Consider the following 20,749-nt stretch of genomic DNA (forward strand, 5'->3'; position numbering starts at 1 on the left):
GTACTGCATATCACCTTGTACTTCTATTGTAAATTTATTTCTTTGGTGCTAATGAAGAAAGAAAAATCAATTGTGTCTTCTTAAAGCCTCCTGGGAAAACTAAGCTACTACATAACAAAGTTAGAAAGATCAACATCAATAAAGAAGTAATCTTCTTAAACGAATAGCAGATATAAACAGAAGAATAATAAATAAAAAGTAACATACATAAATGGTGCCAGCTGAAGTGGATCCAAAAAGAAGACAAATAGTGCTGTAAGGCAGTGTGAAGGACACATACCAGAATTTCATAACAAGCATCTCTCTGCAAACGTCAACAGCCGAAACATAACGACGAAGTGCATCATAACATTGGCGAACAACAACCAGTGAAACAGAAACAACAACAAAAACGTACCAGTCAAAACCCCGTAGAGTATCCAGCAAAGCAACAACAATAACAACTGTGTGAATGACTGAACGTTTAAAACAAGTGAACGTCTGAATGTCTACAGTGAACGTATCCTGAAGGCAGTGGCAGACCGTATCCTGAAGGCAGCATCTACAAGAGAACGGCAGGGTCCACAGCGTATCCTGAAAGTTTACAGAGAACATCAAATGTGTGTTGATAATGATTGACACACAACCAAAATGCAGCAAACGAAGCGTCTACAGCGAGCAAAGAATACGATGCGGTCACAGAAGTGAAAAACAGTTGACGAAACCACAACAGTTTACGACTGGAAGACGGCAACAGAAAATACGTAAGTTGGAAAATTGATTCTCTCAAAAGTTCTCTCTCTCAGTGAGTGTATTTTTTTTATTAATCTCTCTCAAAAGGTATAAGACTTTTATGATTATCTCTCTCTAAAGGTATATCATTTATAGTTCTCTCTCAACAATTTTTTTATCTTGTTGATTTTTTTTTTAGGTTAATAAATAGAAGTTTTTTTTACATACTATGATTTTTATGATGCATTTTTGAATACTGTTGTGTATTTGAGTAGAGATTTGCATATGATTTTAGAATACCAGTGTAATGCAGAGTCCATCTGATGCACTGAGGAATGCAATTAGAAATAGCCCTTATCATTTACAACAAACAGCAGGTAGACAAAGTTGAATTCCAGCACCAAGTTCACAAATATCATTTACTCAAGGAAGTACTAACACAAGTAGCAATAACAATAACACAACCCATACTAACACATTTCAATTAGGAACAATGGCACAGGCAGCACCATTCTAAAGCCACACGATTTTGTGGGATGGTGGAAAGTTCAAATCCTGACAAAATTAGATTAGAATCATACTCTGTGAACCAGTGGTTAGTGGACACAGACAGTCGTATTTCTACATACAGAATAACAGATGAAAGAATAGAGATAAACGAAGCGTTGCTTTTGGTTAGTTCAGAAAAGGGTGATGCACACAGAACTTTGAATTCAGTTAGATTCAACAACGTAACCACATATGCTGAGTTTAAAAGAATCCGCTTATCAATATGGGAACCAGTGATTCAAAGTGATGCCTTATATAATATTAATAGATTCATCAACCAACATTATGACGGGGAATCAATAGCAAACCTTTACACTGATATCGAAGTAGCAACACACAAAGTGATAAAGACTTAAGAAAAACAAACATTATCATAGGAGGTAAGGATGATTTTGGTGATACAGAAACTGATTTAGTCAGTTTAAGATATGTGTTAAATTACTTATCATTTGGCACAATGTATAATGCACTTGGAGAAAAGGAAAAGACGGCTTTCAAGAAAGTCAAAATTGATCGTAAAAGTGATAGCCTTACTGCTTTAATAGCAACGAGACAAGAAATTCAGAAGAAAGAGATAGATTTTTCTAAGGAATTTGTAGGGGTAACAGAAGCACAAAATGAAAGGAAAAGCAGGAATACCAATGAGTCATATAAAAGAAATAATATGTACAATGATAATTCCAGACAAGTAGGAAATAGACAAACTCCCTTTCAAAGGAACTGTGCACAAAATACTAGAAGAAAGTAGAATCCAAACCAGAAGGGAAGACAAAATCAACCGAGGAACAGAGTATTCCACAGTCCACCCATGCGATATCATAATGGTCAATATCCAAATACAAATCATTCAAAACCAGAGAATTATGCAGCTCAAGGAGCTAGACCAAAAATAACATGTGAAAACTACGGGTATACAAACCATTCCACTAATGAATGCAGAAAGCCTAAAATATGTGCAGTTTGCAAAAAGATCGGGCATTTAACTAAGTACTGTTGGTTCAATAATAAGGAAGCCAATAAAGAGAATGTAGAGATAAGTAACAGTCGCCTGAAGCCATGGAAGCCAGGTAAAGGAGTGGGTGGAATAGTCAGAGGGCTGGTTAATGGGAAAAAAGCAGGCAAAGGAGATGACAGAACTGGTACATTGGCTACACCCGATTCAGGACTACATTCTTAGCTGGCTAAGTTTCTAGCTTCGGCTCTAGCCGCCGCCTTCCTTTTCCTGTCTCTTTCAAGCTTATCTAAATGGGCTTTTAAAGTCTTCCATTTCCTCTGATCCCAGTCTCTGCATTCAACACAAGTCAAATCAATTAAACAATTCTGTCCTCTACAATTGCTACAGATTGTGTGTGAATCATAGGAGGCTTTCATCAATCTAGTTTTGCAGCCTTCGCCGCAAAAATGAATGCTAGAAGCATTAGAGTCAGACATTGTCAGGAATAAGGTTGTAATCAGTGAAAATCAGGTCTAATTAAACTTAAGCTATCTAGAAATAGCGTGAAGGCTACCAAAATAATGAATACTTCACCAAATGAAGAACAAGTACAACCATCCAGCGACCAAAATACAAAATAAAGCTACTCATGACAATTGAAGTTCAGTCCTTAACCAGCAGAAACGAATTGAGCTCTTCAACTGTGTTGTACCTATTCTCCCCTGAAGGTGGGTGGGGTCTCATCACCTACACTAAAACAATAGAAGTGCTACCGTGAATTTCAAAATTTTAGCTGCTGCTTGAGTTAGAAACATTAGCTATGTGATTACTTGGTAAGTTACTTATATGAAATTAAGTATTTATATCTTTTTAAATGAACCTCACCTCTCCATTATATAGCTGATTCCTACATTTGAAAAAGGAGGTAGGCAAAGTGGAAATCAGCCAGCCCTTTAAAAGGCTACTTAGTAAAAAAAAATATTATGTACAAAACAATTTGTTTACCCAGTGAATTCAGTCCACTGGCTATGATTACCACCTTGGGAGGATTGTCACTCTGGTACAAGAACTTCATCAAGAAGATGCCTGAGGTCTCTTTAGAAACTGGAAGGAGGGACAGGGTTACTGTGCCAAAACTCTGCAGAGCCAACAATGGATAACTAACAGGTACTACATACAAGCAGGTACACTTCCTATACTCAACACTGAGCACCTCCAAGCTTCCCAAAAACTACAACTGGGTCTAAAAAGCAGTGGACAGAAAAAGGCCATCAATTGATTCAGGACATAATAACCCCTTCACAAACCAGAGGAGCTAACGCTCTGCAATAACTATACTGAATCTCAGCACTAACGAAGATAAATCACAGCAAATACAGAATTACCGTGCCACTGAGTGACTCCAGTAACTTATCCAAAGATAGGTTCTTTCCAAATTTTAAAGTTGTAGCCACCGTTCCCATTTCAAGTGGTTTCACCTTCCATTATGGATACAAATTAGTGTGAAAGTCCTTAACCAAAGACCTAATGATAAGGGCATTACATTCCTATTCATTAAAAGCTCTGGCTTCTGAACACTAGAAACATATTCTGCACATCAGCTTTAATATCTTTAGTGCAATTCAGACAAAATCTCAAAGTCCTTACTGGACCCACAACGGGGTTAAGCTCCTCAGGCTCTAGTGATTTCAAGCTGGGTAAGGAGACTGCTGTAGGAAGGACTCTAGTCCTAAAACCATTCTTAGCAAAAATAAGGCAAAAAGAAGAGAATTGCCTTGTCTTAGCAAAGCCTAATTTAATTGACAAAGCTTGTAACTCCCTCTCTCTCTTAGCTATAGGTAAGAGAATGAAGTAAGTGAAGAGTTTCCCTAAGAACCTCTTTAAATAAAATTTGCTCCAAAAGGTTCAAAGGGTGGCAACATTACGAACTTAAGAAAAACATGAAGATTCCAAAGCAAAGTGAATACCAGAGACCAGGGAAACTCCTCCTTAATACCTCGAAAGATGACCTTGTCCTTGGACAAGCCTAAGAGCCGAAGCCAACATGGCCCTCTAGCCTTAAAGGATGCTTACCAAGGACTTTTTCTCATGCTTGAGAAAAAACAAACCTTATCATGTTATTTATACAGGTACCGGTGCTGGAAAACCCCTTAATGCCGCTCCAGGAAATATACATTGACAACTGTTGTTGGCAGAATCGGTTAGTATGTTCTCTCTTGCACTGGTAACAGCCTTCTTGCAAGATCTCGCCTTGAGCTCACAGGAGCCCTCTATCAGGAGAACTTAGGGCAGATCTATCCAACCCTGAATGAAATTGAAAACCCAGCCTTCCTTAGCCACCTAGGGTAATGGCTTATGAAGTCATTAATTCATTGCAAATTCTTAAATCATAGCAAAAGGATGAAAAGGCATAACAATACAGACCTGACCATGCAACAGCCTGGTGTTCATCGCCCAAGCTAGAGAATCTTGAACTGGTGAACAATGAATTGGCAAACAAGATTCTACTTGACCTCAAATAAGTCATTAAAGGGGGATCCCCACAGCCCACTGGCTGCTGCAAACCTCTGGATGTTAAGCCCATTCTGTTGCTATTACTTGATCTCAGTGGCTGAGTACATCAGCTAAAACTTTTATAAAGGATAATTACCTTCAGCACGGTAATACAGTGTAAATCACAACAGAGGTTACACGTGTTAATTTGACCAAATAACAAATGGAAAAAGGGCAGTGCATTAAAAAAAACAGTTCGTTCCCCTATATGGGTTCTCACCAATCGAATACTCAAAATAAAATCAAAAGAAAATCCAAAACAAATTTTGTCAACAGAAAACCAAATACGTTATCAACCTGTCTACTTCCTACCAAAACTGGTGACATAAGTAGACTGAAAGGCTACAAGTGTTGGTACAGCCAAGCTCATAAGTGATGCTACATGACTGCATATGATTTTGTTCAAAATTCACTACATGGTAACCTAATATGCTGCATATTTATCTTTTATTTGAATGCAAAAACACATTTCTTTTATAAAATAAGGACAAAGTATATATATGTGTCATAAGAATGAAATCTATCATATATATCAAAACTGTAAGAAAATATTAACATGTAGCCAAACTTCAGAAGAACAGCAACAAAACGTTTCCAAAACTTTTGTTCACCCAGTGCCAATGCCTTTGACAAAAAAAAAAAAATCTTCATCAAACCTAACCTTCAAGTTAAAAAAAAAAAATTAACAATTTTTCATAACATTGATATTGCTTGCATTGTAAACATAAAATGTTAAATAGTCCTGTTTGACTGATTTTATGCCTCAAATCTGAAAAAAAAGATAAGTAAATACCATACAATATATGCAAAAGTACTGGTGTAGCTAAAACACATCCACCAATATCAACATGTGGGCAGGGTTTCTGTGATGCGCCCATGTGAGTGGCACAACATAACCAGCTAGAACATAGGTCAACAATGTGTAGAGACAATTATATTATCTTGAATATATTTTACATCTGTTATAGGAATGTATGGATTTTTAAAAAAAAATAAAATTGTTGTGTTTCTTAATCACTTCAAAAATAATGGTTTATTAGCAAATATTCGCCTACGCGAATACATTTTTGTTAATGCCAAGATTTTGTTCCTAGGCCTAAGCATGTCAGTTTTCTTTACTTGCTAATACATTACACTTAGCATTCACAATTCTATATTAACAATTTCTAGATGAAGTTATTTACACATTCTTTCACTTCCGCGTTACCTAATCAGTTAGTCAATTATACATCAAAAGCAAGCAAAAGGCCTTTCAAGAAAATAATATTCTTAGTTAATTAAAAAAGTGTCACTTAAGCCTTGGCATTTATATCAATAAATATTTACATCAATGGTTATCTTCTCAATATAATTTAAATCACCATCATATTTTATTCTTTAAAGAACAAGTAATCTCTAAAGATGAATCCTTTAGTAAACAAGATGACATCTCAGAAGCCTTAGATGATTTTCCTTAAGCCTATAAATCACTGTAATAAAACATGCGGTTTGAACATAGCCGAAAACTTCAAAATTCAAATAAAACTTTTTGTAAATTATATTCCTATTTCAAAAGTTTTGTTAGAGCATCTATTCCCGTGGTTTTATTTTTCTGTTTTATTTTGCTCATGCATAAAGCACACAAGACACACTATAGTGAACATATGTAGATGAGAAAATTCAGTACTCACAAAACTTAAAGTTTTAAAAACTACCATGTGTTCATGCTTTACTTTCCAGCTTTTTATATCTACTGTTGTAATTTTGTAAAACTAGTGCAGAAGTGTACTGCATTACTTATGTCTTTTTTTTTTTTGCTCCATCCACATTACTTTATAAAAATCTGTGCATGTATATGTAAGAACATATACAGATACACACAAAACACATTTTTATAGCAAGAATCTCCATTAAATGTTGATATTACACAAGTAAAAAATAAGGTATAAAATGGCAATGCAAAAAGGCAATTGAAATTTGAGGACATAAATGAAATTACCACTTCATTTCATAATATAATCAACTGCATTACAAATGTCTTCTTTGCTGCCCTATGCCATAGACCAATTTCAAAATTTCTGTCTACTATACCATTTGAAATCAGCAAGTGACTTCACACTACTGAGGCAGGTTCCTCTTTTTTACACTATTTTTTTACTAATAGGCAACTGTAAAGCTGCTTGTCAATCAATTAAAACTGCTCCCTTCAAAGTGATGGAAACCATAAGTCCTCTCATTTGATAGAGTGAAGACCGGACTTCAACATCTTTTTGAGGGATTTCAGTCCTTTTAATGAACCCATACCCTCTCCTTACCTCTGGGACCACAAGAAGCTAGCTGAAGAATTTTGGAGGAACAATCTAGACCATCTACCAGTATGACATATTGAATCTAAGTAAACTTAGACAGAATGTAACAAACTTCTGGCATTGCTGGTATGATTCAAAGGGCCTTAGTGGCAAAATGTCAGAGGAATGCAAGCTGAAAATGGGAATACTGTAAAATCCCAAAGAGACTGATTTAACCCAAAGTCTGCCCAATGGACCTTTCAAGGCTCTCCAAGCCTGTTGTAATCTTCAACTAAAGGGGGTGGGAAGTGTACTAAAACCTGGATGCAGCTTCTTTCACTGCAAAATAGGCACAAAACTGGCAAAACTATTTTTTTCCCTTTTGTAAGAGAGGTCAATCTGACCAACTTCACTGCCTTTATCCATCCCAAGCTTGAATGATAAAGTATGGCTTATCCCCATTTTGAAATGTAGATAGCTATATATGGGGATTCTCATCCCTTCCAAAGATGTTTTTCCTTCCACTGATATGGTATGAAAGGCTGATGACATTAGCACCTGCAAGGCCCAGCCTGTCTATCCTAGTGTTGGCACTGAATCTTACACCACATTGTTAGTACCTGCAGTTATGCTCCTAAAACCTTCTAAAAAAGGGATAAATCAAGAGAGTTTAGTATTTAACAAAACTCTACGTATGCAAAAATTTTATTTTATGCTATTTTGTTATTAGTATTTATTTTTAATTATGTTTTTTAATTTTGTTCACTAATCATAAACCTTTCTCCTATAAGTTGTAGTGGAGGGAGGGGTCCCATTTTGAAGTTTGAGACTTCTTTTATTCATGGTCAGGATGTTTTTGCATGTTAAAGTAATAGCACAAAAACTGAATGACTCTAAGTCAGTGCAGAATAAAACAATACTATGGAAAGTGTGCTTGTGCTAAGATGAAGAGGGGCTTCATTGTGAAATTTAGCAGAGATTAATTAGAGCCTTTAGAGCCTCTCAGCATATTCTGAAATGGAGTACAGTATTTTTGACCATCATTGTGAAGTTGGTCTGAAAAAGAAAATACATATTCTTAAGACTGTCTTCCCCATTTTAGTGTGACAGAAATTTATATATACAGTAATTACTGTTGTACTGTGTGGGAACTTGGAAAAATTGTGCACTTTGAGTGTGTATTTATTACATGTTCAAATGAACTATAAAATCTCGATTGTATAAAGCTGTTTCTTGTTATAGCATGCTTTTTCTTTATGCCTTTTCTTTATAGATATTGTATATATTCACTGGTTTCTGGGATATGTCTTGTTAAAACTGAATAAATTGTTTCTTATGACCATCAAAATTTGAATGGAGGTTGTAAAAATAATAATTGGAGTAATGTATTTATTGATCTGTGTTCTTAGGATTATATTAGCTAATTTATAAAGTAGAGTTTTACGTCACAAAGAGTTGGACTGTCTCACGTGCATGAATGTGTACATAAAGTGTATATATTAGGCTGTCTTCAACTGAATTAAAAAATCAAATCCTTAACCAACCATATCCTCACTGATAGTATTCAGCCCTTCAAATAAGTAATGCAACATGCAGTCCTAAATCTACAAGAAGATAGGTTTCAAATTTCCTTCTAAAAGATGATAAATAGACTGGAGAAAAATATGATGCATGACAAATGGTCTCTCTAACCATTGGGAATATTAACATTTAAAGTTGTTGGAATAGATGATCGGCAGTTGCAGTGCTGCCAAAAGAAAAAGCAATAGAAACAGATTCGACACAACATTCTGTCATAAGAAAATTAAATAATAGTTACTGACAGATATTTAGAGCTCCATATCTTGTCCGCGACTGACCTGATAAGGCTGAATGATGAGCAGAATAATAGGTTACTTTAAGAATGTGCAGCATTTATCTTCCAAGCTTCAGGATCAGGAAAAGTAAAGCAATAAGTTGGAATTGTTTTAACTGTGGTAGGTAGCAAATAAATCTACAAAGGGCATCAAACACAAAGTTGCATATGGCTTTGCACATATATGGATGGATCACCTATTACAAAGAAAAGAGCTGAGCCTTCCTGCTGAGGCTGTCAATGGCCATGTAGGCTTTTCCACTGACCAAACTTTGGAATGATCCCTAACAAGATGGCATCTTCAAGAAGAAAATTAAGACAGCTAAGCAATACCAGTTCTCCAGTGTAGTAGCACTTGGGGGCAAGTAATGCTATCAAGCTCATATTGTATCACTCCAACTACCTTGACTTTCATGCTCTAAAGGAGTTACTCAGACCAAGGTTCTGAGGGTTCTGCCACCCTGTGGGACCCATTTGAACATGATCTGAGAAGGCGATCAGTTGGTTGCTTGGTTGGGTTTTGGTTGAATAAAATCTGTCCAGCTGCACTGCAAGAAATGGATTCTAAAACTGAAAGATCAAACGGCAGCAGATTCTGTTCTCCCTGTGTCACCAACAATAACCTGTGAATCTTATCAGACTTACTGCCCTTGTAATCAACTAAGTCTCACTTCTCCCTCCTTACCAGAGGACCCAAATTGACAATCATGGAAGCCAGTGAAGGTGCTGATAAAATTTTATGGGTGGCTGGATGTGAATGGCTTTCCCTAAACTGGCTAATAGAATGTGTTAACATTTATTTTTTCCATAATAAACAAATAAATACATATTTCCATACCTGCATCGAAAGCAGGACAGTCTTCAAGAGAAATGACAGCTGCCTCAGCTGCATCTGTAGCAGATCCACCATCCTTCAAAACCTAGTAAACATGTGAAACAAAGCTAAATTTTACACAAACACACACACACCTACAGGTATCAAACAAAAAAAGCTGTGGCAAAGTTAATCTTATAAAATAGTAATTCAGAATTTGTCTTTAGTTTCTTTAAAAAAAATAAATGTATTCCATCAAAAAAAATTATCAAGCAATAGCTCCAGTATGTTCCAAATATAAAATAAAAACAATAAAAATAATTCTTACTTAGCAGAATAAAACATAATTTATTTCATCTTAAATTATGACTGATGGGTTATGATGAAGCCATAACTAAACCTTGAGGTGATTTTCACATAGTGTATATTACTAAGTGCACAAAGTGGAAAGAGTTCTTGAATAGATTCCCTCTCATTAGGTTACATGTCAATAATTGATTCATTTTGCAAGCTGTTCAATATAAAAACTGTTCCTAACATTTCAAAATGTTTCTAAATTTATAAGTACAATAATACAGGCAGTCCCCAGGTTACAACAGGTTTGGTTTACGACGTTCTGAGCTTACGGCACTTTTCAAATATATTCATTAGAAATTATTTTCTGGTATACGACGCATGTTCCAGGGTTGCAACACTTACGACACCGATCTGATGGAAGAAATATGGCTCCAAAATGGCAGAATAATAAAAATTTTGAGGTTTTTTTGATGAAAAACTCAATAAAGATAGCCAATTACATCGTTTTCAAGACATCAAAAGAATTAAAAGTAAGGTTTTCTAAGGTATTCTTATGATTTTTGATGATGTCTCAGCCCATAACAATTTTTGGCTTACGATGCATCGTAGGAATGGAACCACCACAGTAAACTGGGGACTGCTTGTACTGTAATATGAACATTTTAAATAACTTTAATATTCATAAAACAAACTTACTTTGCAAATATCAAATAGACACAGTAATTCTGGAAAAAGGCCTTTCACCATTCTTTCACAACTAGAGGGAGCCTTTGCTAATTATACTGTAATTAGCTACTAAATGCCCACAGTGTAAAAAATAATTATATAATACAAAGACAGACTGACATAACTATAATCACATGCCTACCTACATCTAATACTACAGTAGTCTCTCCCATATCTAGATTAATAAATCCAAGGCCCTGCCAGATGCTGTAAAATTTTGGATATGATCAAATACACACTATGGATGTAAGATAGCAACTTTACACACTTATTCCCACTACTTTGTCTGTGCAGCATAACTGTATACACTAAATATGATTATAAATAACAAACAACATACTTAAGTCTGCTTATAAACTAACATTGAAATTCTGTCTCTCTCTTGTATTTGTTGTATGCTAAAACGTCGTATGTGGGCCACACATAACATTTCTTTTTTTATAAAGAATAACCCACAGGAGAAAGGCAAGCAACTGCACAGCGACTTGATGCATATGTGTACATATACACACACACACATATACTGTACACACATACACATAAGTGCACATATACACATGTGTATATGTGCACTTTCTGATTTTATACTGAACAAGTATAGTTACCCATTTCCTACTGCATTTTGGCACATTAAAAATGTAACAAACATTTAATTCAAATCATTGTGTGTGTGTGTGTGTGTGTGTGTGTGTGTGCACTGGGCTTTTTAAAGATGTACTACAGCAATATAGTTATTCATTTTGTATATCATACACAAATTTATCAACTGTTTACACCATCTAAAACACAATGTAAGCTACTACAGTTTAGGCTATCATAAATCATTGTTTCAAACTTTTGGTAAACATGTAATGCACAATATTTATTGACTTCCAGATACTTATTATAGGATATTAATCTTATAAAGGGATTTTGACGAAGGAAAAATCTATTTCTGGAGAGGGGACCGTGTCACCCGATGAAAAAGTCCATTCAGCACTTATTTCTAGGTAATTCCGTTGCTAGATACCAGAGAAAGCTAAATGAAATGCTGGAGTTACTACCCCCAGAGCGAGCTCCATCAGATGGAGTCGTGTATGGAAAAGGAAGTGAACTACAAAAAACACGGAACCTTATCCTATAGAGATCCCAAAGTCAAAAAGTCCCACAGGGAGGTGCGTTGCAAACCCATGCACCACCCGCGGACAGCACACAAAACACCGCTAGCCGCATTCCATGAAAGCATCACCCCACCAGAATGATGTTTACTATGGGAGGGACATGACACATGATGGAGGTGGGTCATCGGGTGACACGGTCCCCTCTCCAGAAATAGATTTTTCCTTCGTCAAAATCCCTTTTCTGGATCGGGTCCCGTGTCAGCCGATGAAAAATTAACAGAGAAATAAACATTATTCTTGAACTAAAGAGATAAAAATTCTAAGGGGGACAGAAGACCGAAGGTCCAAAAAGAAATTATTTAATCACTAGTAACAATAACAATAATGTACAAAAGAAACTGATGTTAACTTAAAATTAACATGACAATGTGAAAAATATACATAAACAAAATAACTATACAATATTGAAAACCTTAAATAACCGCAAATGTGTCATTTAGACAAATACATGGATAACACAGCCAGTGTGAAGTCAGGCAAGCCTGACTGAAATGACCGTGGGGATAACTGAGGCAGTGGAGGAGGAAATGACTAGAATCAGAAAGGGAACCAGAGGGGAGGAACAACGTTCCCTGCCGCGACTGCTGAGAATTTAAGAGCTTCTAAGGATTTCAAATAGTGACGTTTTGAAAACCAAGGGTGACTTCCAACCGGTGTACCTGGTAAGATCCGTGAAATTCATGTAATGAAAGTAATTAATGGAGGTGGCCACAGCTCTAATATCATGAACTTTTGGGACTGAGTCAGGGTTAGCCTGCTTGATAAAGTAAAGGATCTGTTGTCTAATAGCAGACATAGAAGTTACCCCCTCCTTCCCTGATAAAGAGAGGCCCAGAAGAGATGTGAGAGGACCTGTCTAAATAAGCCCTCAAAGTATGAACTGGGCACAGGGACAGGTCCAGAGGGCAGAGGAGAATTTTCCAAAGGCGACCACCTAACGGATCTTCATTTTGGCCAGGAAGGTAGGGTGAGGAATCAGCAAACCTCCCTGATGGAAGGAAGTCGACGTGGTTGGGTTCCCTAGAGAGTGCAGACAGCTCTGAAATTCTTTAGCAAGCTAGGCTAACTAAGAACAACGTTTTCCTCAACAAGGAAAGGTAGGGGCAGGACTGATTATCGATATCTGAGGGCTAACTTCAACCGTCATTTAGAAACCAGGAAAATTATGTGGACGGATTACTGGCCTCAGACGTGCACATGCAAAGGGATGGAAGAAAAGTAAGGGTCTGTGGAGGTCAATTTTGAAACCATACAAGAACACTCAAACGTAAAAGCCGACTTGACTGTAGTAACAGTACCTGCGGCTAAACCCTTCTCAAACAGTGATCTAAAAAGGAGATTGCTAAATTTATGGTCATTACTGTAGCCTCAGATTCTCTTAAAAAGAGTGCTAGTTTCTTAATTGCTGAGTCGTACTGACGAAGAGTGAGACCCGCTTATCTGATTCAAGAACATGGTATTGACAGGATCAGCGATTAGCATCCCTTTGAGCCGCCAAACTTCATAAAGTCCACAAAGCCAGGCATTTTGGATTTTTGAGGAACCAAGTTCATACACAGAATGTGAGCAACTTACAGAAACAAACTGACATATGCAGAGTTCTCTATGGAGTGAAAACCCACCCTTGAGAACTTGTAAGACTTACAAAGAGAGAGAGAGAGAGAGAGAGAGAGAGAGAGAGAGAGAGAGAGAGAGAGAGAGAGAGATGCAAAACTGCAATTGCCATTACCTTAGTAATGTTTACATCTCACATTTGACTCAACTGATTACATGAGTTTTTAAACCTGCAGAGAGAGAGAGAGAGAGAGAGAGAGAGAGAGAGAGAGAGAGAGAGAGAGAGAGAGAGAGAGAGAGAGAGAGAAACTTACAAATACGATGATGTTTTTATATGGTTATGAATGAAAGCACAGCAAATGATCTAAATGCTACCTAATCATTTTATAACGTTTTCGACTTGTATGGACATGCAATATTGCACTGCCTATTTTGCCCAAACATGATCTAATTTAACAGTTATGAATGAAAAGTCAATAAGAACTAACTTCAATACCTAATCTTTTGTTTATGCTTTACAGACAGGCAATATCATCAAGTAATTTTCCACTTTTGTTGACAATCGTATTAATGTGTTTGTTCAATATAACTCTCTCTCTCTCTCTCTCTCTCTCTCTCTCTCTCTCTCTCTCTCTCTCTCTCTCTCTCTCTCTCTCTCTCTCTCTCTTTCATTTTGCATGATTATTTCATTACAAGTTAATATCCTTCAATAACATATGATTTAAATAATTGTGTTTAGCTGTATACATACTGCATTACATGTTTACCCAAGGTTTCAACCAGTGATATATGATTGCCTAAGTTGACTTATGATGAGTTCTGGACTAGTAAGGATTCATAAACTTTCGTATGCCATACCATATACATATACTGTAAATGACACGAGACAGTTGAGGCTGACGAAGGCCCACCCAACAACCTCCCCCCCCCAACAACTCAACTCTCCCAGCCCTTGCACCCCATAAGTGTTTACCCTGACCTACCCCTTCACAATATTCAGCCACTCAAAAGTGATAAACAAAATGACACTGAAGTGACATTGATGCTTTTGAGGAAAAAACAGTCACTAAAGCTCTAAAGAAGTCAAACCACCACCTACTTTTCCCCAACCATCCCACCTGGCATTCCCCCATTCCCCCAAAAACTTTCCCTGGCCTACCCACCCCCACAATAACTCTTTCTCAGCCTGTTATGCCCGTAAGCAGTCTTACCAACACTTCCCTCTGCTGCACAGCATTGCCGCAAGTGCTGTTGATTTAATCTTTGAGATTATAGTATACATTTTAAAGTTATATTCTGGTGCTGGGAACCCTCCACATATTACCAAGTTCAGGATAGGGTGAAACCAGATAACTGAAGGATTAATATACTGTAGTTTACTACTTTTAAAAATATGATCATGTAGTGAGGGCCCACGCTTACAATGTAATAAAAGTAACAACACTCGAACAAATATATTGTATTCCTTTTAAACTACAGATAGAGTGCTATGCCCCAAGAATCACCTTCCTCAGTTAAAACACGATGGTGCTAGTAGTTATATACTGTATCTAAGAGGGGCAACATTACACAGCACCACAATTTTGGCAACCACGGCAACATGACTGTGTTCATATGAGGTACCTTCTGCAAGCTCTCATGAGACATAAGAAAATGTTTTCCTCATCAACTCATATAAAATCTAAAAATGATAACGTACCATCCAATTTGCAGTTAGTAAAAATGATAACGTACCATCCAATTTACAATTAGCAAGAAAATCTGGCAAGTACAAATGGCTGACTGAAGCACATGCCCTATTAATCTTTGTAGAGTCTGTCTTTTTAACTCTAAGAGTAAAAGTAAAACAGGCAAAAAGGAAACCCTCTTGGATAAATCTTTGAGGGAGGTTTATATTCCGGGTTCAAATGGTTCCCCTCATAAGACTTCATATGGTACTACAAGGACGAGGTGCCATTTCAGACACTACTGCAGATCCAGAAATTTCCCTTTAAGTGTTTATCAGGAAATACTGGAATTTCAGTGAGCTTTTTATTGATGGTTCTCCTCTTCATAATCCTTGATGGTGTCAATTCACTAGCCCTACTGACTGATGCTGCTGTAGAAGAAATTCACACTCACCACCCACAAAAAATTACCCACTTGGCAGTCTGGACACCTTCAGTTTACAAGTTGAGATGAATCTTTGGATGTACAAAAAAGATGATAAGGCTACATTGGTAATTAGCTCATGATGAGGTCTAAGGGAAATTGGGGACAGCAAAAGCACTCTGAATAACATCTTGTTGAGTTGAAGCCTCACAAGAATGTGGGGTGAAACCACTAGACTGTGTAGCTAACATCCATACTATGTTTGAAGATCCAGGGACAAAAAATAATACAGCGCAACAGCATTACAGAGACAGTGAAAAAAGATCCCTCAAGGGAGTTCCAGCAACTTCACTAGTTGCCTGAAAAACCTTAAAAAGCCCTTACCAGTTAGAATTTCCCAATTCCTGCTACTAATGATGTCAGTCATGATATTACTTCTAGAATAAATTAGATTACGCTGATGGCCTATACAGTAATATATATGAACTTGTTCCTTGTAGTTTTCTCAGCTCCTGAGGAAGGCTACTGTTACAGAGTTGTCTAACATGAAAGCTGGCATCTTTCAAGATCTGTCTTGACAACCAAATTGGTCAAGGTACTAAGAAAGGAATCATTTAACAAGTTTTCCTTGGAAGATCATGATTCAACCAGCCACTAGCATACTATCGAACTCTCATAACACACAAGTAAGGTGTCACTACACTGCAACCCATCAGCCTCATAAATTTATGAGGTACCATGCATAGATTACAACACCCAAGTCCAAAAAATGGAAAAGCTTTAGTTGTTAGTCAAGAAGATAGCAATGTAGTGTATTTGGAAATTTGGGTCTTAAGACAACAAACACCTTGAAGTTCCCTTCCCTGATCAACTTTCTGGCAACCTATGTTATTTCCATCCTGAACAATGTTGAATGAACATCTTGAAGGTATTAAGCTCATCAGAAATCTCCAGCCTCAAGAGATGCCCTGTGCACAACAAAAATCCTGCTGTAAAAAGGAGTCATGCTGGATGACACATTCTACATGATGATAAAGTTGATAATCAATATTTATTTTGCCCAAGAAACTTATGACAATACTAATGATAACTCATGTACAGTATAATAATGATTAAAAAACTGAACTCAAATAAAACTTGCACTCCATTCACAAAATGTTCAAGCAATCAATTCAAGAATCCTAGTATTAAAGCTATATAGTACTGTAATATTGACAGTGTAATATTTCTTCAGATGAAAACCAGCTTCCTCTAACACTTAACGATATCACATACTCTGAAAATAGCCAACACCCTAAGGAAACTTGACTGAGGACAGTCATTGTCCTCAAGCCAACATCTGCAGAGGGCAAAGTTTATTCTATAGTCTTGTGGTCAGGAATCATGCAATCACTGCAGAACAGCTGTGGTTGAGCAAAAGCTAAAAAGCCACATGCTTGACAAGTACTGTGTGGCTTACTTTAAGACATCAGATTTGACTTCCATCTCTATGACATGCTGTCCCCAGAGGAGAGCCATCTTGGTAGTTCCCCATCTTCCCTAGTAACTATCAACAAGATTCTCTTAATGAACCTCCCAATTTAAGAAGACAGAATTGTCTCCCATATCTATGACATGTTATCCCTATAAGAGAGTCATCTTGGTAGCCACCCATCTTTCTTGATCACTGCAAACCAGACCCTCTTAAGAAAACCACCAAATCATCCTCATTCCCTAGTGATATATGTGAAAGGATCTCCTACAGGCCTAACAATATGGACTGAACCCATAAAGTTCCACCTATCAAGAGAGAAGATTTCAACACTCAGCATCCATTTATCAACTGTCTAGTATAATATACAGTAACTTATACATTAACTTAACCAAACCCAGGTAATACACAAAAAACTGAGCCTTTCTGTGTTTGAGGTCAAGAACTGGCAGGTGCAAAATACAATTTATCAAATGCTAACCAAAGGAATTTTGTCTCTTTAATAAAAGGAAGATTTCAGACATTTTTAATAAACCCAGAGCTTGATGGATTCCCTTTCATCAACTGTAGTTAAATGTTACTGCTTTTGTTGCTGAAAACTTAAAGTTATGCATTTCTGTCCATATAAATTGTAAAATGAAAAAAAACATGTGGTACCTCGAAGTCCTTCCTCTTGACATACTTTTTAATGCTGCGTTTACAAGTACAGTTCCCAAATTCTTTGAGATTTCATAAATAGTGTAGCATAAATTTTCTTCTTACAATCTGCACAGCTTCACAAAATGAAATGCCTTCATACTTCACCAATTTTCTATATAAAAAAAAAGACACCTAACAATGTTGATTAGATACTTTACAAATATTGAAGACAATATCATACAAGCTAGCACATGAGGTAGAATACATTTCTGAAGCAGCACTAAATGGAGAAATATAATTAGGCTTCAAATACATTATCACAGAAGTGAAATAACCTTTCCTCTTGCTTTACAAGATAAGATACAATGTGCCAGCAGTTGAACATCTAAAGGCTAGAGTACAGTATAGTAAAGAGTTCTGCACTGCCTTTCCTCTATTTACTTTTCATCTGTTTGTCTGGTTTTGCCCCAACTGGCTGGCCCCCTTCAACTTCAGTTTGCTCAAATTTTTACCTCTCACATAAGAACAAATCCTTCAGAGGCACTTCATGAGAATATGGAAATGCGGCTCAATGATTTCTATTAAGTTCTTTCCCCTTTAAGAGTGCTATGTCAGAATGAAGAAATGTGATATAGTGGGCTCATTTAACAGATTTGCCCTTCAAGAATGCTGTGAGTACTGAAACGTGACTCAATGATTGCATTGGATAACTTTCTAAGCTGGAAGGAAACCCCATGCAAGAAGGAACTAGAGGAACATATCGATGCCAACCATTTTACAGTTATCATCAACAAATAAAAGGTTTTTCAAACTTTAAGTTCATATTCATGTTCTTGTACACAGAGAAAGTCTAACCACAGGCGCTGTACAGTCATACTGTACAACAACTAAATCAAAAGGGGAAACGGTAACCTCTTTTTTATCACAAATTTCAAAGGGAAGCTGCAAACCTCTTCATTTAGTGAATCATGGATGTGAAACCGAACTTTCTGTCTTACATCCATCATACTGGAGTGTGTCTGGTTGATCACTGTGCCGAGTGTGCTACTGCAAACCCGTGCAACCGCACCGCCAATGGAATGTGTCTAGAAGAAAACTAAAAACATCACGGGGTTGGAGAATAGGTCGCTGTTTGCTTCCACCCTCATCCCCATGACTGATGCCAGAAGCCACCAATTCTTTACATAAACAATTCCTATTGTTTTTTACCAGTTTTCAGCTGGCACCAGAAGATTTGTCCTAATGTTACGACTGCAGGTTTGTTAGCTATGAAAAATAAAAATTAATTTTAAAACTTGTCACATTGCAGTACTTCTTAGCTGTAACGATAACAGATTCAGCTACTTGGATCTTGTTTTCAAGTGTACCTATATAATACAGCCAAGTTCTCATGTGAAAAAGGACACTTTCTTCATTCTGACAGTAGTCTCTAATGCAAGACTGTAATTCATCCGGCACTCACACTCTCTTTTCACTTGTTTGTTTCTTCACACCTTTCCACTGACTTTTAAGCAAAATAAAGTTAAATGCTATTACAAATAAATCTGCTATAGCTGCTGAATTATTATTATTATCATAATTTTTTTTTTGTCTATCACAGTCATCCTATTCGACTAGGTGGTTTTTATGGCGTGGGGTTCTGGGTTGCATCCTGCGTCCTTGAGTCCATCACTTTTCTCACTATGTGCGCTGTTTCTAGTAGCACACTCTTCTGCATGAGTCCTGAAGCTACTTCGGCATCTAGTTTTTCCAGATTCCTTTTCAGGGATCTTGGATCATGCCTAGTGCTCCTATGATTATGGGTACAATTTCCACTGGCATATCACATATCCTTCTTATTTTGATTTTAAGGTCTTGATACTTATCAATTTTTTCTCTTTCTCTCTCATCTACTCTGGTGTCCTCTGGTATTGCCACATCAATGAGTGATACTTTCTTCTTCATTTTGTCAATCAACGTCACGTCTGGTCTACTGGCACGTATCACGCTATCTGTTCTGATGCCATATACCATAGTCCCAAAGGATCTTTACCTGATCATTTTCTATCACTCCCTCAGATTAGTGTTCGGACCACTTGTTACTGCAAGCTAACTGGTGTTTCTTGCACAGGCTCCAATGGAGGGCTTTTGCTACTGAGTCATGCCTCTTTTTGTACTGGTTCTGTGCAAGCGCTGGACATTCGCTTGCTATGTGGTTTATGGTCTCGTCTTTCATACTGCACGTCCTGCATATGGGTGAGATGTCTGGTTCTTAGGGTTTGATCTTGTGCCGCTGTTAGCATTCCTTCTGTTTCCTTCTTGAGTTCTCCCGTCTATAGCCAATGCCATGTTTCATTGCTAGCCAGTTCTCTAGTCTGTCTCATGTACTGTCCATGCATTGGTTTGTTGTGTCATTCCTCTTTCTGTTTTTCATTCTCCTGTCTGTATATTTCTGGGTCTTCATCTACTTTTATCAGTTATTCTTCCCATGCACTCCTTAGCCACTAGTCTTCACTGGTTTTCAGATATTGCCCCAATGCTCTGCTCTCAATGTTGACACAATCCTCTATACTTAGTAGCCCTCTCCCTCCTTCCTTTCATGTTATGTATAGTCTGTCTGTATTTGCTCTTGGGTGTACTACTTTGTGTACCATTATGTTTTTCCTAGTTTTCTGGTCTATGCTGCAAGTTCAGCCTTTGTCCACCCCACTACTCCTGCACTGTATCTGATTACCGGTACTGCCCATGTGTTTATGGCTTTCATCATGTTTCCAGCGTTGTTTTGACTTGAGTGTCACCTTCAGTCTCTGCATATATTCTTTCCTGATTGTGTCCTTCATCTCTTGATGTTTCATATCCTCTACTTCTATTATTCCCAGGTATTTGTATCCTGTCTCATCTATGTGTTTGCTGCTATTCCCGTCTGGTAACTTTATCCCTTCAGTCCTTGTTACTTTGCCTTTTTGTATGTTGACCAAGGTGCATTTTTCTATTCCAAACTCCATCCTGATGCCCCCAGATACAATTCTTACAGTCTGGATTAGGGTATCTATTTCCAATGCTAGTCTTATCCCAGAGCTTGTAAGTACTGTATTCCAGTTGCACACTGCATTTCTTAAGAATCTGGTGGTGCTTTCCTCTGCCCCATA

The 20,749-nt window shown here is 37.2% G+C and overlaps 1 protein-coding gene across 2 annotated transcripts in view; it reads right to left on the minus strand.

The window, feature by feature from the left end:
* LOC136838960 (isoaspartyl peptidase/L-asparaginase) overlaps positions 1-20,749 on the minus strand; it is a 191,354-nt gene that overhangs the window by 79,873 nt on the left and 90,732 nt on the right. For both annotated transcript variants that reach the window (XM_067104660.1, XM_067104655.1), the window contains exon 4: positions 9,708-9,789. In XM_067104660.1, the coding sequence (XP_066960761.1) occupies positions 9,708-9,789 (82 nt within the window). The remainder of the gene's footprint in view (positions 1-9,707; positions 9,790-20,749) is intronic.

This window comes from Macrobrachium rosenbergii, chromosome 1 (genome assembly GCF_040412425.1).
Source record: "Macrobrachium rosenbergii isolate ZJJX-2024 chromosome 1, ASM4041242v1, whole genome shotgun sequence".
NCBI classification, from domain to species: domain Eukaryota; kingdom Metazoa; phylum Arthropoda; class Malacostraca; order Decapoda; family Palaemonidae; genus Macrobrachium; species Macrobrachium rosenbergii.